General features: G+C 48.5%; 1 protein-coding gene across 1 annotated transcript in view; it reads right to left on the bottom strand.

The window, feature by feature from the left end:
- Positions 1 to 349: 349 nt before the first annotated feature.
- The window catches only part of LMX1A (LIM homeobox transcription factor 1 alpha), a 204,854-nt gene continuing 178,841 nt past the window's right edge, over positions 350 to 26,362 (bottom strand). The window contains exons 4-8 of the mRNA XM_075540457.1: positions 10,725 to 10,897; positions 7,316 to 7,393; positions 5,616 to 5,685; positions 1,645 to 1,815; positions 350 to 507 (exon numbers count right to left, since the gene is read on the bottom strand). Coding sequence (XP_075396572.1) covers positions 350 to 507; positions 1,645 to 1,815; positions 5,616 to 5,685; positions 7,316 to 7,393; positions 10,725 to 10,897 — 650 coding nt within the window. The remainder of the gene's footprint in view (positions 508 to 1,644; positions 1,816 to 5,615; positions 5,686 to 7,315; positions 7,394 to 10,724; positions 10,898 to 26,362) is intronic.

The raw sequence follows: 26,362 nt of genomic DNA on the forward strand, positions 1-26,362 counted from the left end.
GTGCACCTCTTGACAAGAGCTTCCCCAGAGTGGTGGGAAGTTGTTAGGAGTCTCTAGGCATCTAGTTTGCATGAGAATGTCTATATTAAAGGTCTCTGTCCTTAATGATAAACACATCTTCGTCTCTAACGCTAAGACTCTTATTAGAAACATTAAACTATGCAATCCATAATGTATTCAGTCTTTGGAAATGCTGAGCTACACCATATCATTGATACAACAGCATCCCCGACAAAACTCCCTCCCCAACCCACCTCTCCCCTGGCCTCCCTGTGCTAAAGCCAGCGGAGCCCTCACATAATGCGGTGGTTCCATTTGGGAGCCTAGCCACACCTCTCCAGGGGAAGCCTCAAGAGGTGAAGTAAGAATTCTGCATGGAGTACAGGTGGTCAATGGGATTTCCCACTCGGGACTGCAGGGGCCCGGCTTCTGATGTTGCTAGGAAACAGTCACCCAGGTTACTGAGGGAGGTGTCACTATCCAGGTCATGGAAAAGGGGCTCGGCACCTGCAAAGGAGATGAAACATCGGCATGAGATTTGGACTGCCCTGCTGGGAGACTCAACAGCACTCACCCAGTGTTGACCGAACATCCCCCCACCGAGAGAAGCTGACTGCTGGGTGCTGGGTAAGGTGTGGGAGAAAGGAGAAGGGGAGTCTGCTCACAGAAGGCCCAGTACCCAGTGGCTGGGGAGCTGACTATAGCTCACAGCGCCCTCCACCTGTGTCAGAGAAGAATTGTACTTCATGGGGTTTTCACTGGCTGGTATTATTGTATTTAAGTTTCCCCTGAAATAGAATTGAGAGCCCTTTCTTCCAAAGGGGTCCGGGGTGAACTCAAACTTCCAACCTTCCAGTTAGCAGCTGAGTGTCTTAAGTGACTGAGAAAATTAGAAGGTATTAAAAACTGAGAAAATTAGAAGGTATTAAAACCCCAGTCTTTCCCCTGGGGACCTGGGGATGCAACTGAAAACAATATAAACCAGGATATGACAAAATGGTAAAGCTAGTGTTATAAGCAAATGTCAGGCTGTCTGGACCATGAGTGTGGGGGAGCAGACAGGACAAATGGCTAGGGGGCTGGAGAGAAGTGTATGTCTGTAGGTGGGAGGGGTGGGCAGTATGCAGGGAGCATTTAAATGAAGTCCAATTTGGCATGCAGCGGGGAGTTATTTTCCACCTGAAGGGTCTGTTTTTGGTTCATGAATTACACTTACTAGCATGCTTAGTAGAAGTGGAATATTTGTTTGATGAACTTTCATATAGTCTCTGTCTCTCAGTAAATGTTTGCTTAATTAAGGTCTTCTGCCCATAACGGCACTGAGGATGCTTGCAAACATTTAGGCGTTGAAACCTGGTGTGCAATGCAAGCACTTGTGCCCTTCGGTTGGAATATCCGTTATTAAATCAAATTGAACACACAAGCTTGGGAATGTGCCTGTGGGAGAACCTCAGGAAAGAAAGTGCATGCTGCCTTTTCTCCTGTGGCCGGAGGTGACATTACCCGAGTCCCCTTTCATGAGGCACTGGTTTTGCTTTGGGGCTTCCGTGGGCAACAAGGAACTGTGGGATGTGATTGGGAAGGAATCTGATACCTGTGCATGAGCATTGCCAGAGGTCCCTGTGGAGGCTGAGTCCCTCTTACCATAGGGGTGCATGTGGTCTCCAGGCATCTGGGGTGGGGTGAGCCCCTGTCGGAAGGGGTCTGAGCTGTAGACACTCTGCTCGATGGCCAGGAGCTGCTGTGGGGTGGGCAGAGCCGTGTAGGGGTTCATGATCCCTTCCATCCCCGGGCTCCCACCACTGTTTGTCTGGGCTATGGGACAAAGGACAAGGCAGGTCACTCACGGTACGCAGCCCAGTGTCACGGAGAGAGAGCCACAGAGCATCCTCTGGGTTACGCATCCCATCCCCCGCTCCCCAACATTCATTCCCAGTGCTGGCCTTTGGCCTGCTCCACAGAAGACAAGAGAGTGAGCAAGGTGTGTCAATGCAGGGCAGGGAGCCCTGGGCTTGGAGAGGGGTGTGCTAGGTCTGAGAGGCCCATTCGAGCCCTGCCAAGTGGACCTGTCCGTAGGGCTACTATTTAAGTATCCTGCGAGAAAGCCCAAAGCAGAAGCTGCACCGTCTTGATGACCTGGAAAGTCACTGTCTAGGTTAGCCCTGACAAGCATGGCAGAGAACATCGCAAGGTGTGAACCTCGCTTGGAGGGATCATCACCGAAGGCCATCTTAGGGGCTGTTAGCACACAAATGGAATCATCTTGGCCAGATAAGCTTCCTTCTCTGGATCTGGGTGGTCTCGGGCATAAAAAGAAGGGGATGAGGGGGCGGGAATAGTTACCAGCCTGTGCCCTACTGAAGATCCTACAGGGATCACTTTGGAGGTTAAGGAATGAAGGGGAGGGGTTGCTTGCACTACATCACTGGAACAGAGTCCTCAGGTTTGAAGGGCACTGGTTTGGCAGCCACTGGAGTGCATGCTTCTACAGCTCCTTACGGTGGTAGCTCACTAGGAGGCCACCGGTCAAGGTGGAATCGCCACGCTGGTCCAGGTGACCGCCTGGAGCTGATATGAATATGAGCTTGTATATGCAATTACAGGATGGTACCCTCATGCAGAACTTTCTCAAAACTAAGACTCAGTCCCTGCCCCTGAATCGTGCTGTGGGTCTCTGAACATGGTTGGCTCAACACTCCAGGTCGCCATTTCTTCAGTGACAAGAAGTGAGCAACTTTCTCCCATAGGTCTCAGCACTCTGAAGCCTATCCTGGGGTCCACCTTTAGGATGATTTAAAGTCGGTCCCAAGCACTGAGTGTGTGCCCTCACAATGCCTCATGACCTCTGTTCCCTTTGAGTTTATTGGCCACTATGGGGTCAATTTCCATGGCTCTCACTAAATGGCTCTCCTTTCTATGAGTCTCTTTGAACTTCACAGGGACTCTGATCATGGGGCTATTAGACATCCTTACCTTACTCCAGAGATTTGTTCAGGGGCAAAATTCTTGCCTCTTATGAGTAAGACCCTAGGCTTGATTTCCAGCCAATCACCACATGTGAAGCTACCACTCATCTGTCATTGATGGCTTGCATGTTGCTAGGATACCGAAGAGGTTTCAGAGGACAGAGTACCATTTTCCCCCAAAAGTAAGACATCCCCTGAAAATAAGACTTCCCCGAAAATAAGGCCTACCGATAATAAGTCCCCCCCCCCAAGCTACTGTAACTCTGGACTGTAGCTGTGGGTGCCAATACGCAGCTCACTGTTGGCCACAGCACAGCTGGAGCAGACAGGAAGTGCGAGGTCTCTTAATCAGAGAGCCAGCGCTGCCGCCAAGACAAGCTGCCGCCTGCTGCTTGTGCTGCCCTGACGGAGTCTGGCTGACTCACAGAGACAGTGAGTCGTGTGAGGCAGGAGTAACAAGAAATTCTTGATACTGTAGGATTCACAGTTTGTCTGGTTATGGTGGTTTGTGATGACAACTACTACCGTACCATATACAGGTAATAAATTTCCTTTTTTGTTTTCAACAATAAATGTGTACCATATTCTTCTTCATGGAAAAATAAGACATCCCCTGAAAATAAGACCTAGTACATCTTTGGGAGCAAAAATTAATATAAGACACGGTCTTATTTTCGGGGAAACAGGGTAGGAAGAAAGGTCTGGTGATCTACTTCCACCAATAAAACTCTATGGATCACCATGGTCCAATTTGCAAGTGCTCGTAGGCTTCATGCAGGGGCAGGCAGTATTTTATTCTGTTGTGCGTGGGTCTCCCCATGAGTCCAGGGTTAGATTCCTGTGTGGCCCGAGGCTACAGGAGCTGAAAGGCTAGTCCCAGACGGACCTTTATTGGGGGTGAAGCAAAGGGTAGAATTCAGGTATCTTAACCAGTTTGCTGCTTTGTTCTTCTGCACCAATGCCTTTGTTTCATTTTTCTCTCTTTTGAACATAGATCTTGATATTAGTACTTAGCATACTCACTGCCATCAAGTCAATTCACAGTTGATTCTGACTCGTACATAGCAACCCTTTAAGACGGGAGTAGACTGTCCCTGTGCGTTTCCCAGTCTGTAACTCATTATGCAAGAGGAAAGCTGCTTCTTTCTCCCAAATATCTAGCCTTGCAAGTAAGAAACCAGGGGATTCCTGGCTGGAGGAAGGGAAGAAGCCACATTTAAGGAGAGCCTAGGCCAGGTTTCAAGCTCATGGCAGGGTCCATGCAAGGTCAAGGAGCTCTTCTGATGGGATTGAGAACCGACACCATGTTGCGTGTCTTCTGACTCAGAGTGCGGTCCTCTGCAGATCAGCAGCCGAAGCATCACTGGGGCCCTTGTTAACATGCAGATACCCAGGTCCCACCCAGATCTTCTGAATCAGAATGTGCCCTCTGAACAAGATCCTCAGTGATTCTTGTGCCCAAGACAAGGTGAGAAGCCATATTTCAAGGCACAAAGAAAGTTCAAGCAATTCTCCCAGGCGGATTCTTAGGGACACAGCCTTTGAAGAGATAGTGTTCTACTAGAGTGATTCTTGTGTTTCCTTCTTTTAACATCCTTGACTCCTACAAACTGCTTTTAACCCTTCCCTTTCAGACAACAACCCTATTTAAAACAAGCACGGAAATCTAATGAAGGCACATGGCACGGAGGGTGGGGAAGGCGGGACGTTGTTGAGGACCTGCTGGGCAGAGGGCAGGGCTCTAAGCCCAGCTCCATCCCTTCCTGGTCTAGGACCGCATTCCATCTCGGAGAGGCTTGGTTTGCTCATCCATGGAATGGGAGTAGTCATAAGCTCTCTGCTCACCTAACGGTGAGCCTAGTGGCCGTCTGAGTCTGAATGGCGGCTGGGAGAAGGCCTTGCGACTACAAAGTACACGCGCAAAGGATGGCGCTTCCATTCCGCTCCCATCACTTTCCCTAGTTTGCATTATTTGGGAAGTGGCCAAGTCCCAATAATGTCTTCTACTTAATTGACTGTGGTTGTCAATCGCTGTCAAGTCAGCCGCTGGCTCACGGTGACCCCGTGCAAAGCGCTGCTGCCTGGTCCTGTGCCGTCCCCAAGATGGGCTGCAGAGCCAACCGGTGTGGTACCATAATGTTTTCATTTGGCTGATTTCCAGAAGTAGACTACCAGGCTTCTCTTCCTAGCCTGTCTGCATGTGGACTCAAAGCAAAACAAAAAAGTCATTTTTGGAAGTGTTGATGGCAACATAAGCACAAGTGTGCTTGATGCAATTGAATGATGGACTGTTAAAAGATTTAGAAGACCCACCCCCATAAAATGATTGAAAAAAGCAAAACATGATAAAACCCCAAACCCACTTCTGTAGAACTGACTGATTCCTTGGCCTGCTGGGCCAAGTAGAACCAGGCCTGGGGATTCTGAGACTGCAGCCTTTATAACAGCAGTAAGCCTGTCTTTCTACTGGAAGCGCCACTGAAGTCAGTTCAGCATGAGAGCAACGCACAAACCTCCACTGACCGAGGCTGGTGACAGCTGGAGGTGCGCGCCCTGCGGAACACACCCTGTGAGCCCACCAGGAAGGTGGGCAGTCTACCTGCGAACCACGAATGTTCCCATAGCGAATGGGTCAGCTTCAAAGCTTACCGGAACTCAGCCTCTGGGTAGTCTGCTGATCCTGCTGCTGTTGCTGCTGCCGCCTGGCAAGCTTCTTCATCTGGCGAAGAAAGAACCACAGGATGAGAAGCGGGCACCCCCAGCAGGGTTGGGGGTGAAGCTGGAAACAGGAAGTGCTGGCCTTCAAGTGAGAGAGCTTGGTTGTACAGCAGAGGGGCTGTTTCCCTAGCTTTGTATTCAAGGAGCCAGACTTGAGAAACTCAGCATTCCAGGGGAGAGGGGAGCAAGAGGCCATTGGGGAGGTGGCAGGAGGCCATGTGCTGCTGAGTTTCTCCTTGCCTTCGGGAAGGAGCCTGTCTCTCGAAGCAGCCATTAACCTGGCTGCATGTTTGGATGAGGAACATTGTACATTACCTCCGTGTTTCCCACACTGTGTTCTGTGGCCCGATAGGGTGCCATCCAACGCCAGGGTCCACTCTGCATGGAGGGGACACCGTTTAAAGAGCACTAAACGTGTTTCTTTTCTGCACTATTGCTCAGAGCTTTCAAATGGCTCTGTGCTTTCTGAATCCCTAGGCTGTAGGCAGTGTCAGATGATTCCACAATCACGGTAAGCACGAGCTCACGGGTGCTTACTCACTAATCTGTAGTGGCCAATTTCACATTTTTAAACCACATCAAAGATTCTGCTTTTAGGTGTGGCTCACATCTGTCTCACAGCCCCATAGTGCCTTCCCACAGAAGCAAAGCCGCTTCCAAAATGTGCAGTCCCTGGCAAGGATGGGGGACTCAGAAAGCAGGTATTAACCTGGGACAAACAAGTCCACATTTTCCCACCACATCTAAGGTCTGCGCTTAGGTCTATGGCTAGCATTGTGTCTCTCTCCCAATTCTGCAGGGCCTTTCGACAGCAATCAAAGCCCCAAGGTAAGCACAGGGTAACGATTAATTGCACATGGGTTTCCCTGAATAGTAAGTAAGCACCAGTTAGCCCCTGCTTACCTTGCTGATTGGGTAAATCTAGCCCTGATTCTAGGCCCTCTCATCCTTCTTTAATTATGGAGTCCTTTTCTGATGGGGTGGCTATCCATCAACAGTTAGACAGATACTACCTGACCCATCAGTAGTCACGATCTGTTAATGAGACATTAATTATCACATCTTAAAGGTCAAGGTCATAGATGAATGGACACATAAATTATTAGGGATAGATAGATGAAAAAAAGATCTAGAAGCAAAACTGTGTCGGGGAAAAGAGGTTGGCTGGGTGCAGAGGGCAAATGGGTGCTTTGGGCATATGTGAGTGAGGGCCCTGGGGAAACTGAGTCAAGAAACTCATTCCTTTCACATCAGGCCGTTGCATTGCGGGACTCAGTCAGGGGTCCGCCAATTGGGTTTCTGACTGAAATTGTAAAAGGAGGTTGGAATCTGTGTTAAACAAACATAAAATGCTTGCGGGAGCGAAAGACACAGAGAGATGTTCATGAGCACATCTGGTTGGCGAGATTTGTGGTCAAGCTGCCAGGCAAACAGCGACCATTTCTCTAAGACAAACACCTCGGCGCTCCCCTTCTAGAGGGGTGTGTGGCTGAGACGGTTGTTGATAACAGAAGTTCCAATCAAGAGAAGTGCTCTGTCCCACAACCTGGGGAGGGGGAGTGACAGTCTCTACTGTGATGTTTCAGGACACAGGCAGCCCAGAGGCAGAGGAGGCGTGAGGAGCTGGTTACCTTAGCTCTCTGGTTCTGGAACCACACCTGAACGACGCGGACGCTCAGCCCTGTCTCTGCAGCCAGAGTCTCTCTCACCTGGAGGAAAGGGAGCATTAGAATGAGAGAAACATCACATTCCCGGAAGAAGAGACGCAGAACGTGCCCTGGCTCACACAAGTAGAGGCCAATAGGCAGCATCCTACAGAAGAACAGGCAGAGACAAAAACTGCAGAGCCTAACTCCCCTTCAGGTGGAGAACCAAAACATTAAATTCACTGCCACCGAGTCAATGCTGACTCAGAGCGAGCCCTTGTGGGTTTATGGGAGTGGAAAGTCCAGTCTTTTCCTTTCTAGGAGCTACTGGTAGTTTCAAACTGCCAACCATGTGATCCCATAACCACTGCACCACCAGGGCTCAAGGGATCTGCTACTCAGAGTGTGTTCTCTGAAGGGTCTTCTTAAGCTGGAAAGTAGACTTTCCTGTGGTTACATAGGAGCCCTGGTGGCATAGTGGTTACTCGTTGGGCTGCTAACCATAAGGCTCAGCCTCCCTGTGGGAGAAAGACAGGGCTTTCTACTCCCATAAAGAGTTACAGTCTTGGAAACCCACAGGGAAGTTCTACCCTGTACTATAGGGCCGCTGTGAGTCTGCCTCGACTCGATGGCAGTGGGTAGCAGTGAGTGTGGCTATATATGGTCCCTATTAGTCAAAACGGACTGAACAGTAGTGAGTTTGGTTTGGATCACTAGTCATTAGCAAGGCCCGTTCCTGTGTCTTTGCTGGGATCCATGCACACACGCTAACATGCTTCAGGAGAGCAGGGTAAGTCACTTGGCGAAAGCAATGGCTCTCTTTTTTCCTCTCTTCTCTTCTCCAAAGTCATATAGCTACATTGTGTGTGTTGTCCATCCTCACGGTAAGAGACTTTGAAGGCTTTAATGAGCACTCATATCCACCAATACCCTAAGTGAGGTGGGAGCTGGCAGGGGCTCTGATGCAGGCGAATGCATGGAGGCTGTGTGGGGACAAGACCATCGGGGGCCAGGAAAGAAAGCTGTTGTTGAGCAGAACTACACCACTGGGTTTTCAAGGCTGTGACTTTTCAGATGAAGGTCTCCAGGTTTGTCTTCCGCAGTGCCTCTGGTTGGGTTTGAACTGCCAACCTAATGACTAGCAGTCGAGAACTTAACCATCTGTGCCACTCAGTAAACAGAGCATTAGCAGATGAATTTAAAATCAGCCTGCCATACAGTGCTGGCCGGGTGGCGAGAAGGGAAAAGGCAAAAAGCACAGGCTTCCTTGAGGATTCTGGGCCCGGGAGACTCTGCAGTGCTGGGCTCTTCCTTAGATTCTGGGAGGAGCCGGGATAGAAGGAGCCACTTGAATAAAATGCATGATTCGCGCAAACCCATGGCCTCAGGAAGCACTTCCCCTTGCTCAGGCCACTTGGGCAGAGGCTTAGGAGAAGTGTCATGATTAGATACGATTTTTGAAGCACATCCTTCTGCTAAGCCACCGAAAATAGCCATCTGCACACGGGTCCAGCTCCACCTGTTGAAACTCTATCCCTCCTTCAGAGGCCCAGAGCCAAGGCCACCTGTTCCACAAAGCTTTGTCTGATTCTTTCTACAGAAGTGACCTTTCCCTTCCCCCTAGCCCCCACAGCTCCTGGCCAGCACCTCTATATCAGTCTCCAGAACTCCCTACCCCCACTCAGTGTTACAGCTGTGTGCACACACATCTCCTTCAAGTTGATGGCCTGGCAAGTGCCCAGGGGCAAGTCCTAGGCCCAGTGCACACCTGAGGTAGGGGTGCGGTTCATGTAGCATAAAGTAACTGAGCTCAAGCCTACTCAGAGCATCTCCCTTCTCCAATGCACTCACAGTACCCTTAGCCATGGAGGGGCTTGGAGAAGCTGCATGTGGGTGCAGATGATGGATGTGGCACCCAGGCAGAGGCCTTTGAGGGGCTTGCCCTGAACTCCTGCCCTTTGTCATCCTCAGAGGAAAGCCACACAGCAGGCTGGGGCTCCCTGAAGATGGACCTTGGAATGAATGAAACAGACCTGAACCTAAACTTGAACCCAGGGAAGCGCCAGTGACTCACAGCCTGGGAACCAGACCAAACAAAAGCAAGCCCAAGACACTGCTATCAAATTGATCCCAACTCAAAGCCACCCTCTGCTGAGTTTCTGGGACTGTGAGCCTTCACAGGAACAGGCAGCCTCATATTTCCCCTGCAGAGTTTGAACTGCTGACCTTGTGCTCACCTGCTCACTGCTTAACCCACTGGGACACCAGGGTTTTTCACAGCCTGGGTTTGAAAAATAAATGTTTGCTGGGAAACACTCGCCTTTTGTGTTGTATGTTATCATAACAAAAGCTGACTAATACAAATAAGAATGAGGGGGAAACAATGCTAACATCTTAAAATAATTGATTTCTCTTATGAATTCCAATAAAGGATGTTTTCGGTTCTTTCTTGTGGTTGTGTGGATGGCAGCACCCATCATATAACAGGCAGTCAATGTGGCTCAGTGGTAAGTACTTAGCTGTTCACTGAAAGGTTGGAGGTTCAAACCGACCTAGCAGCTCTGTAGCAGACCCGGCACATAAAGAGTATATTCTAGAACACCCTATGAGGCGTTTTCACTCTGTCACGTGGGGTCACTGGGAGTCAAAAGTCAACTCAGGGGGGCTCAACAGCAACACTCACTAAATGGGCACCACTCGTTGTGACAGTCTGCTGACTGTATCCAAGACACAGTCTTCCTTCCTCTGCTGAGTAATTGAGTTGCCATGGTATAGCAGGGCACATGGTCATTAGTGATGCCAGGAAGCCACTCACTTCTCAGCCTCCCTTGCAGAAGGTTGAGTCATGTGAGCATATCGTGGCCAGTTCCTATGAGTGAAGGTGACCCAAGCAACCTCTGGATCAGCTGAGCCTCCGGTCCTCTTCGCTCTTCCCTAGCCAGCAAGTAGGCAGCCAGGCCTTTCCCTGTCCTGCTGGACAAACCGGGCAACCAGAGCAGCCACTCCGACCCAGGCAATAGACAGCTCGGCCTATTCACCTCTGAGCTATGACACGAGCCAGAAATAAACTCTAATGAAGCCACTGTGTTTCTAGACTCGGGTACAGCATCTCGGTGGATGCCACGCTGGTACTTAGCATTACTCCCGTTACTCTCCATGGAATGAAAGCGAAAGGGCCCATTGAATAAGCATGCACAATAGCATGAGAACCTACTACGTCCCTGACTCCAGCCCCAGTGCTCTCTGGGGTCTCCAACAAGACTCCAGGGCCACGTGCACAGGCTCCGTTGAACCAGCCTCCCTACTGTCCTAACCCTCGGGGGCCCCTCTACATTCCAGGGCCACACGCAGAGGCGTGGCCCAATTCCTGTGCCAGCCCTCTCCCCTCCTGTACCTTCCGGCATGGTTTGGAGGATACTTCAAACGAGGCCTTGAACGCTCTCCTCTGCTGGGTTGTCAGGATGGTTCTGGGACGCTTGGGGCGCTTGTGGTCCTTGCCATCCTCAGAGGCCCCCTTCCCAGCCCCATGGGCCGATTTGCCAAGACTTTCTTCATCATCGCTTTTGCCTAAAAGCAGCAGAAAACACTGTGGTGAGTCGGCGAAAGCCAGGGCTGGAGCTGTATGCCGTTGCACAGCCAGGCAGCTGGTCCACAACTGCTGGGGCAGCACTCGACATGAGTCCAACAGCCCGGGAGATATCGCTGGAAACTGCCAGGAGGAAGCCAGGGAGAATACTTCGAAAGGCCACAGGTTTGTACCAGAGTCCTCTGTTACAGCTCGGGACTGCATCCCTGGATCATAGGTTGGCTTCACAGTTACTTGCTGTGTGGCCTGGGGTACATACTTACCTCCCTGCAACTCAATTTATTTATCTGTAAAATCAAGACGTGGCAGCACCTACTTCTTTGGTTTCGCTGCCAGGATCAAAGGAATAAATGCCAATAAGCTACTGAGAAGGCTGCTTAGCACCTAGTGCGCAATAATTACCAGCTGTTAGTATTACTTTATAGAGTTTTTTTTCAAGACTAGGCCTAGAAATAAGAAATACCACCAATTAGTACTATGTTCTTTAAACACACACACACACACAGAGAGAGAGAGAGAGAGAGAAACAGACACGGCCATACCTGTATGAGACTGAATGGTCAACAATTACGTAAAGCAAAGACCAGAGTGCAATGGGGCAAGGAAACAAGGTCCATGGGAAGCGGAAGAACGAGAATGGAAATCACGTGAAGGCTCACACTTTGTGGGGAACATTCCAGAGGACAACCTGCTTAGAAACTGTTAAATGGCAAAACAAGCTGCCATGTAAAATCTCCATCATGACTTTTCCCTAGAAGCAACAGAAATCACTGTGGTGAGTCCCGGAAGCCATGGCTGGAGCGTGTGCCGTTCCACAAGCAGGCGCTGGGCCCACTGTCCCAGGAGCACATACAGATGAGTGCAGTAACCATGTGAGTCCACAATAAAATACTGTAGGGAGGAAAAAGCAAAAAAAAGGCTAGAGCCAGAGACGCTTCGTATAACCTCCTAAACACTGTGTCTGGAATCCTAACCATCAAGGTTAAGGACAGCATTAGATTGCCTACCAATCGCGATAACTAAAAATGGTCAGCTAGCACAGGTCACTCAGGGAAAGTGCTCATCCATAAAATAATAACTATGAAAAGACCTTAAATATGTGGCTTACTTCAACTCTTGAAGCAGTGAGAGACACAAGAAGTTCAGTAACTTGTAATGACAGAAAGCTCTCCACTCGGCATCGGATTCTTTCCCAGGCCATCTCCTCCATTGGGAAGTTCCAGTGTTGGAGAGATTTCCTCCTTCTGCTGTAGAAGCCTTTGGCAGCTCTGTATCCACAAAGGTGGACTGTCCTATTTGTTCCTTTGGGAAACTATCACCCCTGAGAGCTTCCCCCAGTCCAGTTCCCCTGACTCCAGCCTTCTGAGCAGCTTACAGAAAGCCAAGCTGAGGAGATACACACTGTGTATTGTCCTCCTCTGTACAGGCTGCTCCTAGTGTAGGCTATGTCAGATTGTCACTGGGTTCTAATGTATGGGCTTCTTCACCCTGACCTTCTCTCAAGGTCAAACTGATTTTATTTGATAAAACAGTGCCTTCTTCTCTCCATGAGCAGTTAAAAATACATTTGAACATGCAGACACTAGCTGTGCGTTCTGTGAAGATGATATTAGAAAGGGATTCGCCATTGGCAGACCACGGTTCGATCCCAGTTCTGCCCCTTGTTACAAGAACAACAGATAGACCATCTCACCGGGTCTAACTCTTCCATTGAATAGCAGAGACAACAACATCTAACAGCAGGTGGTACTAGACCATAGGAGTAATCAAACTGTGTGAAAGAGCTGACAACCAAACCCACTGCCGTTGGGTTGGTCCCAACGCATAGTAGCCAGGCAGGACAATGTTGGACAGTGTCATAAGGTTTTCAAGGCTGTGATCTTTCTGGAAGAAGACTGCCTTATCTTACATCCTATGGAGCAGCGGGTGAGTTTGAACTGTCAACATTTTGATTAGCAGCCAAATGCTGTAACGACTGCCCCACAAGGTCCTTTCTAGCACATCATTCAATGTCTTTGAGATAATTCTGACTCTCAGCAACTCTGGTGGACAGCAGTTCTCAAGCTGTGGGTCATGACCCCTTTGGGGGTCGAATGCCTCTTTCATAGGGGTTGACCGATTCATAGCAGTAGCAAAATTACAGTTATAAAGTAGCAACAAAAATAATTTTATGGTTGGGAGGTCACCACGACATGAGGAACTGTATTAAAGGGTCGCGGCATTAGGAAGGTTGAGAACCGCTGCTGTAGGACCAAAGTAGAATTGCTCCATAGCATTTCTGAGACTGTAAATACCCACGGGGTGGCGAGCCTCATTTTCTCCTGCAGAGCTTCTGGTGGATTTCAACTACCAACCTTGTGGTTAGCAACCCAATGCTTAACTCACTATGCTACTGGGACACCTTTGCTGCCACATGCATTAAGAAGGCTCTTAATACGTAGTTCCCAGGAGCCTTTTCCTTCCTCTCCGCCTTGGAGGTGGGGATCCTGATGAGAAGAGGTAGCCACTCTGGCATCTTCATCTCCGCGGGTACTCTTTTCCAGAGTCAGCAGTCTCTTGGGCATACATTGGTGTGAAGAGTTTGGGGATCTTTTTCACAGGAGATGTTCAGAAAGACAAGGAAAACATAAGTTCTTAAGAACTAAGAACCCCAGGGAAAGAAAAGGACCACACAGGAAGATAAAGGTAGGACACAGGAAACTTGGACCACATAAATGTGTCTTTGTTCTCCCTACTCACCCCCTGCTTCAACAGTCCACGCTTCAGCTTCTCTGAAGGTGGGCTCTTCGGGGTCAAAAAGATGCTCCTCGGACCCCGGTGAGTCCTTCAGCAAAATTTCTGAGGGAGTGGGGCTGACATTCCCACTCCGACATGCAGATCGGCTGCAAAGCAGCTGACTAAAAGTGGCTGAGTCTGCGGTAAAATTGAGTGGAAAAATGCAAATGCTGAAATAAAGATGTATTAAATGCAACTGAATTATCTTCAAAAACCTCATACCGATGCCAGGGTTATTAACAAAAATAGCATTTGCAAATGCTTTATATCATCAGTCGGATTCTTTAGTCACATTACTCATGTAATCTGATGCAAATCTCTATTGGTGAGCAGGACACTGTAACTAGCGAAAATGTGCAGTCAAAAATGATGCTCGGTTTCTTGATAATATCTCATTTATGTTGATGCTCTTTAGGAAAACAGCCATATTTATCCATGATACCCATGAGCATGGGGTTTAGAGCCATATAAACTCAGATGTCAACTAAGTTCTGCCAGTTACGATGTGTAATTTGGAATTGATTCTCCCAAATTCATTTTTCTCCTTGAGAAAAAAATGGTATTCTTAGAACTAAATGAACTAGAAAAGGATTTAGCACAATGTGGTAAGTGTTCAACAAATCGCACAGTAAGTAATAAAACAATTATTAGTATTATCATTTCAAAATAAAAGGACTGTTGGTATTACAGTTGCTGCTAAGGGCTCTGACTCACATCAACCCCATGTACAACAGTCTAGTGCCGTCCTCACAATTGTTAAGTGTGAACCCAGGATTGCAGTCCTGTGTCAATCCACCTGAATGAGACTACTCCCCATTTTCACTGACGTTCTACTGCAGCAGGCACGACAGCCTTAGCCAGAGGCTGGTCTCTCCTGACGGGGAATCCCAAGTACACGAGACAGAGTCTTGTCATCCTGGCCTCCCTCTAAAGGGCATATGGCTGTACTTCCTCCAAGATGATTGTTGTTGTTGTTGTTATTTTGTTTACCTGGAAGTTCACAGTACTTCCGCTAGTCGTCATCAACATCCTACTTCTTCTCTTGTCTTCCTTACTAATGGCCCAGCTTTCACACGCATTTGAGGTGACTGAAACTAGTATGGCTCAAGTCAGGCACATCTGAGCCCTCAAAGTGACAAGTTTGCTCTTTAATCCTTTAAAGAAGTCCGTGCAGCAGATTCGCCCAGTGCAGTGTCTGCTGACTGGATCCAAGTGAAGTGAAGTCCTTCACTGCTTCAGTCGTGCCACTGTTTATCACAAAGCTGCTTATCGGTCCAGTTCAGAGGACGCTCCTTTCCTTTCAGCCATTCTGAAGGCTACCGTCTGATCGACATCAGTAAGCGCTTCAAGTTCTCTTCACTTTCCGCAAGAAAAATTGTGTCATCTGCATATCATTGATATTAATGAGTCTTTCTCTAATCCTAAAACTGCTTTCTTCTTCATATAATACAGCTTCTCAGAGTATTTGCTCAACATAAATATTAAGTAAGTAAGCTGAAAGAATACAACCCCGATGTATGCCTTTCCTGATTTTAAACCATGCAGTATTCCCTGGCTGTTTGAACAACTGCCTCTTGTTCGATGGCATAGGTTCTACATGAGCACAATGAAGTGTTCTGGGAGTCCCATTTATTTCTGGTTTTCAAAGTTTGTGATGATCTGCACAGCCCGTGCCTAGTCAACAAAATAAAAACAACCATCTTTCTGGTACTCCCTGCTTTCAACAAGAGCCACCTGATACCAGAATGCTATCTCCTGGCCCATGTCCTCTTCTGAATCTGGCTTGAATGTCTGGCACCTCCCTGTCAATGTGGTGCTGCAACTATTTTTGGATTATCTTCAGCGACATTTTACTTGCATGTGAGATGAATGATATTATTCAACAGTTTCTGCATCATGCTGGATACATTCTCTGTGGAATGGTCATAAATGTAGAGCTCTTACAGTTGACTTACTGATATCTGGATAGGCTACTGAGTGCTTCCAGTGTAGATTCAGTGAAAACATTTCAACCATTATTCCATTCACTCTGGGAGCCTTGATTTTCAATAATGCCTTCAGTTAGCTCTGATTTTTCCTTCAATACATCATTTCTTGATCATATGCTGCCTCTTGAAATGGCTAAGTGTTGGCTAATTCTTTTTGATAAAATAACTGTGTATATCTTCCATCTTATGGATGTTTCCTTCATTATTTCAACATTTTACCCATAGGATTCTTCACTATTGTAACTCAAGGCTTAATTTCTTTCTTCAGTTTGTTTTTTTCAGCTTGAAGAACGATACGATCTTCCCTTTCAGGTTTCTCACTCCCAGATTTTGCACATTTCATTATAACACTTTACGTAGTCTTGTTGGGAGGTCTTTTGAGATGTTCTGTTCAGTCCTTTGACTTCATTATTGTCCCCATTTGTTCAGCTACTCTATGCTCAAGAGTGAGTTTTAGAGTCTCTTTTGACATCCACGTTAGTCTTTTCTTTTCTTTCTTGTTTATGTTTAAATTACCTTTTGCTCTCCTCATGTGTTTGATGTTGTCTGACGACTCATCAGGGCTCCAGCCACAAGTGTTCAGTGGGCCGTCTGATCTCGAGGTTGTCTATGAATTCAGGTGGGATGTGCCCAAGGTCATATCTTGGCTCTTGTGAAAGTGTTCTAATTTTCTTCAACTTCAACCTGAATTTGCATATGAGCAATTCATGGTCTGTTCCACAGTTGGCCTGTGGCATTGTGTTGCCTGATATATTGAACTTTTCCACTGTCTTCCCACAGGCAGTCAATCTGATGCTTGTATATTCCACCTGGAGAGGCTCACATGCATGGCCGCTGCTTATATTGTTGGGAAGAGGTATGTGCAATGACCACGTAAGGGATCTCACAAAATTCTAGTATGTCATCACTAGGGTAATTTCTGTGACTAAGGCCATATTATGCAACAACTGATCCTGGCTTGTCACTTCCAACTTTCTGATTCCAGCCATCAGTAGTGGTCAGTGCACCTGATGTCCTATTTGATCAATTTCAAACTGAAGGCATAGAATTCATCATTGGCTTTAGGAGTTTCTGTGTAAATTTCAATAACAGTTGTATTAATTGGTCTCCCATGTGGACATATAGATATTATCCTATCACAGACAGCATGGTACTGCAAGGCAGATCTTGAAGTGTTCTTTTTGGTGATGAATGTGACACCATTCCTCTTGAGTCTGCCCTGCCCAGCATAGTAAATCATACTACTGTCTAATTCAAAATGGCCAATACTAGTTCACTTCGGTTCACTAATTCCTGGGATGTCATCTATATACATTCTGATTCACTCTGGATGACTTCTAATTTTCCGAAATCCTTGCTGCATACAGTACATGCTTAGATTATTGGATATTTGCAGCTGTTTCTTTTCATTTTGAGCCACGCCCCGTCAGCAAATGAAAGTCCCAATGGCTTTCATGTACCCATGTCCATATGGTGGACTCTACCTGAGGAGGCAGTTCTTCCGCGGCAGTATTCGAGTGCCTTCCAAGCTGAGGGCTGCGTCTGCCAGTACTCTCCCACACTGTGCTGGTGCTCTTCATGAGGTTCCCAGTGGCTCGTCCCTGTAAAGGAGTCACCTGTTCCTTTTCCTTAGTCTGGTCTTAGTCTTGAAGCACCGAGGAAGCCTATTCCTCATGGGTGACCACGCTGGTATTTGGCAGCCTGGTGGTATCAGTAACATGTCAACGACTACCCTGAATGAGGATTCTTGGTACAAGACACACATTTCCAACTACGTGCTGCCCATGAGGAGGGCTTCAGTCAAGGGTTTCTAATGCCAAGCCACCATTTCACCCTCTATGCAAATGGCCTCGGCCAATAAAGCAAAGTAGGATTTCTGGAAAGCAAGTCTATGAAGTCTGTGGGAAGGGCGCGATGGCCAGAATGCCAGGGCTAGTTGCAGAAGAAAGGTATCATTTAATCAATGTGGTCAGAGTCTGGAGGCATTTCTCCAGACGGTCCTTCACGGGTCTCATGAAGGATGCAAAGGCGCGTGAGCGCACACACCGAGCTCGGAAGGGCTGTGCGTCTGTCACGGAGCAATAGCGAGGCAGGCAGAAAAGACCCATCTCCCAGGCCAGGCCGTGTGCTCAGTTTTGGGGTATGTGAGAGGACAACGCTCACCCACATGTGGCAATAAGAGGGAGGACCAACACAATTGCTTTCCAGCAACACAGACCCGGGAAGAACAAAGTGAGGACAGAGAGAGAGTGATGCAAAGGAAGAAGGAAAGAAGAGGAAGAGGAGATGAGGAAGCGTAGTAATAGTATATCTCTGGAATGTTTCTTAAAATGTGCTTGTGTGTGTGTGTGTGTGTGTGTGTGTGTGTGTGTGTGTGTGTGTGATCTTTAGTCCCTCTGATGTCCAGTACCTCATCCTGGCTTCTGTTTCTTTAGGGCCTCCTTTGGCTCTCCTGCCAGCACTTCATGCTCTAGATCAGATATCTACAGACTTTCTTTATGCAAGCCCGGAAAGTAAATATTTTCCTATTCTGCAAGCCACCTGATCCCTATCCTACCTATTCTGTTTTCCCATTGTGGAGCCCAAACAACCATAGACGACATGAATCAGTATAACCATGCTGAAAAGTCAGAGCGTGTGAGCAAACATAGGGTACAGGACATAGATTGCGGAGCCCCGAGCTAAATGCCTCCTGATCTCCTGTGTCCCATGCCTCCCGGCTCTGGTTCTGGAGGCAGGGTGGATGTACCAATAGAACTTGAGAAGCTATGGAATCGATGATTGGCCAGAGTTTGACATGTGCTCTCCCACAGTCAGTAATGTGTACACTCCCCTGAGACAGTCACCAGTGTGCTGGCCTGGAGAGTCTGGGATGGAGGAGCGGAGGGGTCTTTGACACAGTGCAGACAGATGCCACGGTCCAGTTGCCCACAGGGCAGCAGACAATAACTAACCATCACTCCGTTGTTCCCTGCTGCTGTTAGCTACCATCAAATCACCCCTGACTCAGGTCCCCATGCACAAGCCATGCATGGCCCTGTGCCATCCCGGTGATCACACCATTGTGGTCTACAGGGATCTCACTGATGCATTTTAGGAAGTAGACCAGTAGATCGTTCTTCTTATTCCATCTCAGACAGGAAGCTCTGCTGAAATCTGCTCAGCATGACAGCAACACACAAGCCTCCATTGGCAGTTAGGAAGTGACCGTGCCCGGGAATCGGTGGCACGTTGACGGGGCACCAATCCCAAGTCTTTTGCCTGGAAGGTGCGAATTCTACCACCGAACCACTGCCGCTGCCTCCACTTCCATCCACTGCGCTATAAATATCCTGGGCGAAACGGTGCCCTCGGAGACTCTTAGGGAATTTCCAGGCTGCTCCTGTGAAGGGGACGGCGGTTCCCACCTTCTCTTTCAGAGTAACTGGGCTGCCCGACTTTGATCTCACCTTCTCCGGGGGAACACACCCTGCCTACAGCTCATTCACCGATTTGTCCAAGAGCGTGCCAAGTGCTGCAGAAGTCAGGAGAAGGTTTCCTGGATAGGCAAGCTGGCTGGAGAGCCAACGAGGAAGGTAGAAAAACCTTTAAAAAGGCAGAACAGTGGGAGTTGAGGGGGAGATGGCCTCTGTCCATTGCCAGAGGCTCCCACGCCCAGATGCAGGACGGAGCTATTCCTCATAATTTAAGCTGACACCCCTCTGCGGAGATGAAAGGAACTCCACTCGCTGCTCTCCAACAACAAACGTCAGCATCCCTAGAGGCCATTTAGACACAGGCACAACATAAATCTGACTCCTCGTGGGGATGTCCAGAGATGAAGTCTCCACACACAGTCTACCAGAGTGAAATGAATTTGCTTGGCACGAGGTTTGGACATGTCTCTCGGGGCCTTTTCTTTCCCCTTTCTTGCAAGAAGAAAAAAAAATCTGGAACGGTTCAGGGCTGTTTCTCTCCGTTTGCCTGTTCCTCCCACTCATTTATGACATAAGCAATCGCAGATGAAAGGCTCAGCAATGGTTTATGGCCCTGAGACAGGGCTGCACTACCTGTGGGGCCTTGCAGATTCATTTCAGGTTGTTGGAAAAATCCCAAAGGCCCATAAACAGGGCAAGAGATATCTGAGCTGGGCCCAGGAGGGGAGGGTGAGCAGGGGGCCATTGACCCTCATGTAAGGGAAGGGAGAGGCAGGAACAGGCTGTGCACGCTTCTCCGGTGATGAGCCTCATAAATGTCCTCTGGGCTGGGGGATTGGGAAAAGGGTCTGGGATGTGTTGTGGGTGGAAGAAGTTGGGGAGGAATCTATGAAGACAGGCTATATATATATATAGGCAGCTGTTTCTGTCACTGCCCTGCATGAGAGGACATGACTCCCCCTCTCCCTGAGAACAGCAGGGGTCAATCCCAGATGCAAAGAACTCAAAGCATCATGTACAACCCAAGAGGCACGAAGTGAAGCTCGTTAGGAAGCAGACAAGCAGAGTAGGTGCAGGTACCATTTTGAAATTGTCTTAGGACAGTTCTTCAAAGAAAAACTTAGACCCAAGGTTTCCCAACTCAGACCCAAACCATTGTGGTTGTAAGTCGCTGTCAAGTTGGCTCCAAATCATGGCGACCCTACACAGACTCCAGTAACAGGGTGTGGGGTCCCACGCTGTCTTCATCATCATGGGTGTGTTGGGATCCAGTGCTGTGGCCTCTACTCTACAGGACTCATCTTCCACCACTACATTGGACAATGTTCTGTTCTGACCCAGAACCTTTCATTGGCGAAGTTTTAGAAGTAGATCTCTAGCTTTGCTTCCTAGTTTGTCTTTGTCAGGAGGCTCTGCTGAAACCCGTCCATCTGGCTGACCCTGCTGGTTATTTGACACATGACTGGCACAGCTTCCAGCCTCACATGAACCCACAGCCGCCACAGTATGACAAACTGATAGATGGATGATGGCAGACCAAAAGTAGGTTGCTGTAAAAGATATAACATGGAACATATTCATTCGCCCATTTAGTTGGCAAGTACACATCGGGGGCTCGGGAGCCCATCTCTGTCCAAGGACAATAGCAGGATGCAGGATGCAGAGAGGATGAGGAGTCAGCTGCAGCTCGCTCACTCGGAGATCTCAGGTTAGTGTGGGAGAGAGATCCAACACCAAGGTAAACATAACGCTGCTCAGAGGCGCTAATGAAGGGGGCTGGGGAAGTCTCACCAGGGCACGTGTCCCCAGGGCTGAGAGGAATCATGCAAAGGTAGAAATGGAGAGGAAGGGCATTTTCGGCCCACAGAACAGAACACTTAAAGGATGGAAGTAGAGCATTTACCTGGGAAGGGAAATTCTCCAATCAAATATACCCTACACATTCAGAACTGTTGTGTATCCGTGTGTAGGGATCCCAAACATAAGAGTACATCTTGCTGAATTTGAGTTGCCATGTATGAAACTATGAAGCATGGACAGTGGTATATGATTCAGTTCTGCATGCAAGGACACTGTAAAGACTAGTGTGGGCATTTAGGTCAGAGGTCAGAGAGGCCAGTCAAGGGGAAAGCTATAGAGGAGACGAGTGGGTATGGAAAGCCAGTGGTGAGGAAACAGGTGTTGCAAAGAAGAGCTGTCTGTCCCCTGCCTGCAGTGATGGGAGGTGGGTGATGAAGGGGCCCTTCAGGCAGCTGGCAGAGGATGCACATCTAAAGGGAAGAAGAAATGCAGCGAGAGGAGTCCTGATACGTCAGCGTGAACTCCGTGAGCAACGATGCGTCACAAGAGGCTCTGAGGCCGCAATTACAGGCACAGTGTGGCCTCGGGACATAGCTCTGCAAGGGAGGAAGGCACCCAGCAGCCTGGACCATGGCATGCTCATATGGGGGCTGACACTGAGCCATGCGGTCCACTTGGAGGACTGAGCTGATGGAGGCTCTGAGAGCCCAACTCGACAGGGGACTTGGGGCAAGGAGAGTAGTGGCTCGCATTCCAGCACTCGCTCTGTGTCAGGCACTGTGTCCAGGGTGCGCATGCCCCGTGAGTCGACTGCGATGCGTCAAGGAGAGGAGTACTGTACCTCCGAGGAGCCCTGGTGGGGTAGTGGTTATGTGTTGGCTGCTATATGCATGGTCTGCAGTTTGAAACCACCAGCAGCTCAGCGGGAGAAAGACTGGCTTTCGGCTACCATAACAGCTTGTCTTGGACACACACCAGGAGGTGGGTCACTATGAGTCAGCACTTGAGTCTAGCCATGAGGAGTTTGGCTTGAGTCTAGCCGTGAGGAGCCCTGCTGGGGTAGTGGTTGCACCTTGGGCTGTGATGCGCAAGGTCCCCAGTTGAGACCACCAGCTGCCCCACAGAGAAAGACAGTCTGTTCTACTCCTGTACTCAGTCACAGTCTAGGAAACTCACAGGGCCGGCTCTACCCTGCTACATAGGGTCGCTATGAGTTGGCATCAACTCAACGGCAGTGAGTTTTTTTGTTTTGTTTTTTTTCGATCATTTTATTGGGGGCTCATACAACTCTTATCACAATCCATCCATCCATCCATTGTGTCAAGCACATGTGTACATTTGTTGCCATCATCATTCTCAAAACATTTGCTTTCTCCTTGGGCCCTGCGTACCAGCTCCTCCGGCAGTGAGGTCTGAGTGGGAGTTTAACCATGAGATAGGTGAGCCTCAGAAAGTTTCCATAAGCTGTTCCAACACACAGGTCTGCTCCCAAGCCTAGGCCCAGAGACACCCCACATTCACAACTCCTGAAGGAAGATGAGAAGATGGCCTTTTTTTTGGTAGAATTTTTTAAAATGTATTTTTAATTGGTAGTTCATACATATCTCATTCCATAGTTCAATCATGTCAAACAGTATTGTACAATTGCTACCACAGTTTCCAAACAGTCTTTTTCTTCCTGGACTCCTTGATATTGTCTCCATTTCACTCCCCCCTCTACGCACCCCCCCCCCCGCACCACCACTGTACCCCTAGGCCTGAAACCCTTATTCTATTTACTGTCCTTCTAGGTTCAGCAATGCCAGGTTTCTTAGACTGAAAAACAGAACAGCATATCACACACCTTCAAGAGGGAGACTCCCAATGACATAACACCTCTGAGATAAACCCTCATTTGAACAAATAAAAAACAAAAATACAGAAAATGTTGAAAATCAGATCAGGTCCACGTGCATCACAGGGGAGGAGAACTGACAAAGTTTTAACGGTCCTCGTCAGGTTGATCCCTGTGATCTTCTATACTCACCTCTCCAGGGAATTCTGCTTAGTAACCACTGTCCTCCCATGCCACAGTTATGGACAGGGCGCTCACCGGGGGCTTATTTCCTATGTTGTTCCCACAAATGTATCTCGGGACTCCCACTGTCATCCATAGCCTTCGGCAGACTGGATTCTGGAAATTTAGCCTTAAACACTACTCTCTCCTTCAACTTCAGATGATGTGATTTGCAATCCTTTGGTGACTGATGATAGTGTGTTTCTTCCATGTCTTCCGTGGTCTTAGTTGCCATCTCATGAGATGGCTGTTTTTTTTGGAGACAAGCCTTTAAGAGCCTAGATGCTATTTTATCTGATAGCTGGGCACCATCTAATTTATTCACCATCATTTTGCTACAGCACCCACATTTTCTGTGTTAGCTTCCTGAGGGTGAGTATCGAGCAAGACCAGGCTTTAAGAACTAATTTTTCTTCATTTGGAGCTAGGATTTATTGTGAATCCAAAATCCATTCCTGGATCTATGGGCTTTTTTTTTTAGGAAGACTTTTAAATCCGCAAATCAGGTATAACCCATTGGCAGTCACTTGGGTACATCCTACGGCAAGCACAGAAAATACTCAGTGCTTTGTCTTCTGCCAAAACTAGAAGAAACAAACATAAAACCTGCCATCAAGTCAATTCTGAGTCATAATGAGACGATGCAGGGTTTCAGAAATTGTAAATCTCTATGAGAGCAAGCAGTCTCAGCTTTCTCTCGAGGAGAGAGGCTGATGGGCTTGAACTGCTGACCTGATAGTTAGCAGCCCAATGCTTAACCCACAGCACCACTGGGCTCCTTTTGTCCTCCGCAGACCACTGAAATGATGATGGTCAGTCAGGTCATATTACCCAACAATCAAGGTAGCCTGGGCTTACTTGTGCATACTTGCTAAATGGTAGCAAGCAATTGCTCATACTCCCACCTCAAAGCTTTTACTTCTAGGTATGCTTGATATCTGTCTCTCTCCCAGCCCGGCAGCATCTTCTTACAGAACCAAAGCCTTGCCCCAGTGTCTAATACCTGCCAGGGGTGGAGTACCCAGTTTGAAAGATAAGCATGCACCGACTTGTGCTTAGTTATTAAACTATAGCCAACAATCTCGTGGTTTTTACCACATCATTGAAACAGTACACCACAGATTAGTTAAGGAAGCACAAGTAAGCCCATGCTTGTCTGCTCCCAAGGGTAATCGCCCCCACCCCTCCCCCTTGTGATGGTAAAGAAGCTAACTTGTACCAGAAGAGCACTTGGACTGAAAGAAGGTGAGGCAGACGATCAAATGGGACATCTGGTGGCACTCTGGTGGCACAAGGGTTAAGTACATCACTGCTAACTGGAAGGTTGCAGGTGGCAACTCAGCTCCCAGCAGCCCGGCAGGAGAAAGATCTGGCAATTCTGCCCGCAGAGGGGCTGCAGCCAACAAGACTCCTCACAACCTCTAGCTCTCCATATCTTCGAGTTTTCCCCTTTCACCTGATGCTTAAAACACGTGACTGTGTGGCAGGTGAGACTTCACTCAGCGAAGCACTCACTCTGCTATCTAGTCAGTGACATGGCTTCGTTTCACAGCTGCACGGATTCACTGTTTGACGTCACAACCACAAGCGACTGGATTAGTGTTATTATCCTTCTGTTACAAGTGAGTAAACTGAGGCCCAGGGGTCTCTTGCCCAAGGGCACACAGCTGGGATGCTGCCCTTCTAGTACCCCCCCCCCACACACACACACACACACACTCCCCGCGGCTGGTGGGCCCTGCCGCACAGGGTTGTTGTGAAGATCCTAGGATACCTGGTGCTTGCAGACACTCAGGTGCTGCTCAACCACAAGCTTCTGCGTTACGTTATTAAAGAGTGAAGACAGAACGGGCTGGAAGGCAGGGCTTTCTGGAGGGGGTGGCGCAGTCACCTGAGATCTGGCTGCAAAAGCCATTCTATTCATTTCCAAAGAGACAGAGCTCATCTTAAATCCTTGAACTGCCCTCCCCAAAACCTCCCCCATACTCACACCCACCCCAAAGTCACTGCAGCCGTGCCCACACCGGCCTGCTCTGAAAAAGCCGCCAACCACAGCGCAGGAATCATTTCAGGAGCTGGGCAGACAGAGCAGAGCTGCCATGCCCCTGAATCGAGCCGCAGGTAAAGTGCCCTAAGAAAGGCACCTTTGTTCTGAGATGTCCACCGCAGATGGAGGTTTCTGTGGCGGGGGCAGAGGGGGAGGAACCAGGTGGGTCAGTGCCAGGGCATTCCAGCCCCGACATCCAGGCAGGCCCCTTAGGGGAGCTGTGTCTCCACTTTGTGAGTGCTGGCCACCTGCCACAGCCTGGCCCCCTCTCCTTTCTCTTTCCTCTCCTGGATGATGCTCACGAAAGGGGGCCCTGGGGCTTGGCAGGTATGCAGGGCAACATGACAGTATTGGTAATGATTGCTGGGAATATGGTTGACTTGTATCATTTTGAGTCTCTTCACATTAGAACAGACCTGCTAACACCTTCCTCCCCTCTCCGCCTGCCCCCCACCACACACAGACACATGCAGGCATGCACACACACAGACACATGCAGGCATGCACACACACAGACACATGCAGGCATGCACACACACATGCTCCCACTGCATTTTCATCTCCTCCGAGTTTCCCCATCTCTCGCTCCTTCTTTGGCTTAACATTTTGTGAACCTGTTACTATGTTTTAGTAAACTCTGCTATGAAATTTTACGCAGCAAAATTAATTTCTCATTCAATAGTTCCTATACAAAGTGTTCTGTGATGTTGGCTGCTATCCCTCCATTTCCTCCCTGCCCGCTGTCTCCATCCCTCCTGTGACCGTGTCCCTCCTGGCTTTCTTGCCCTTGCTTTGAGGAACTCTTTCCAGGTGGATTGTTCTATAGAGCACGGTACTCACGGCATCCCAGCTTGCTGTATAGGCCAATCCTATTTGGTTGATGGGTGGCCTCCAGGAGTGGGTCAGTTCCCGGTTAAAGGGATTCCCCAGGGTGGTCTTCTCGGGGGTTCCCCCAGTCTCTTTCAGTCCAGTAAGTCTGATCTTTTTATGAACTTGAGTGTTTTACTATTATTAGTATTCCTTCGTGTTTATTATTCTGAATACATTTTAAGACCATCTTTGTCAGGTTTCCAACCATTTACCAGGCTTTAACTGAGACTACATTTTTAAAAAGCATGTTACTGGGGGCTCTTCCAGCTCTTCTAAGAATCCAAACATCCATTGTGTCAAGCACGTTGGTACACAGGTTACCATCATCCTTTCCTAAATATTTTCTTTCTGTTTCAACCTTGCCATTAGTATTCTTTCCCCCTCCTCCCCCCACCCTCCCACCCTCATGAACCCTTGATCAATTGTAAATTATTATTACTTTCATATCTTACAGTGACCACTGTCACCCTTCCCCCACATTTCTGTTGTTCTTC

The sequence above is a fragment of the Tenrec ecaudatus genome, chromosome 1, assembly GCF_050624435.1.
Source record: "Tenrec ecaudatus isolate mTenEca1 chromosome 1, mTenEca1.hap1, whole genome shotgun sequence".
In the NCBI taxonomy this organism is placed as follows: domain Eukaryota; kingdom Metazoa; phylum Chordata; class Mammalia; order Afrosoricida; family Tenrecidae; genus Tenrec; species Tenrec ecaudatus.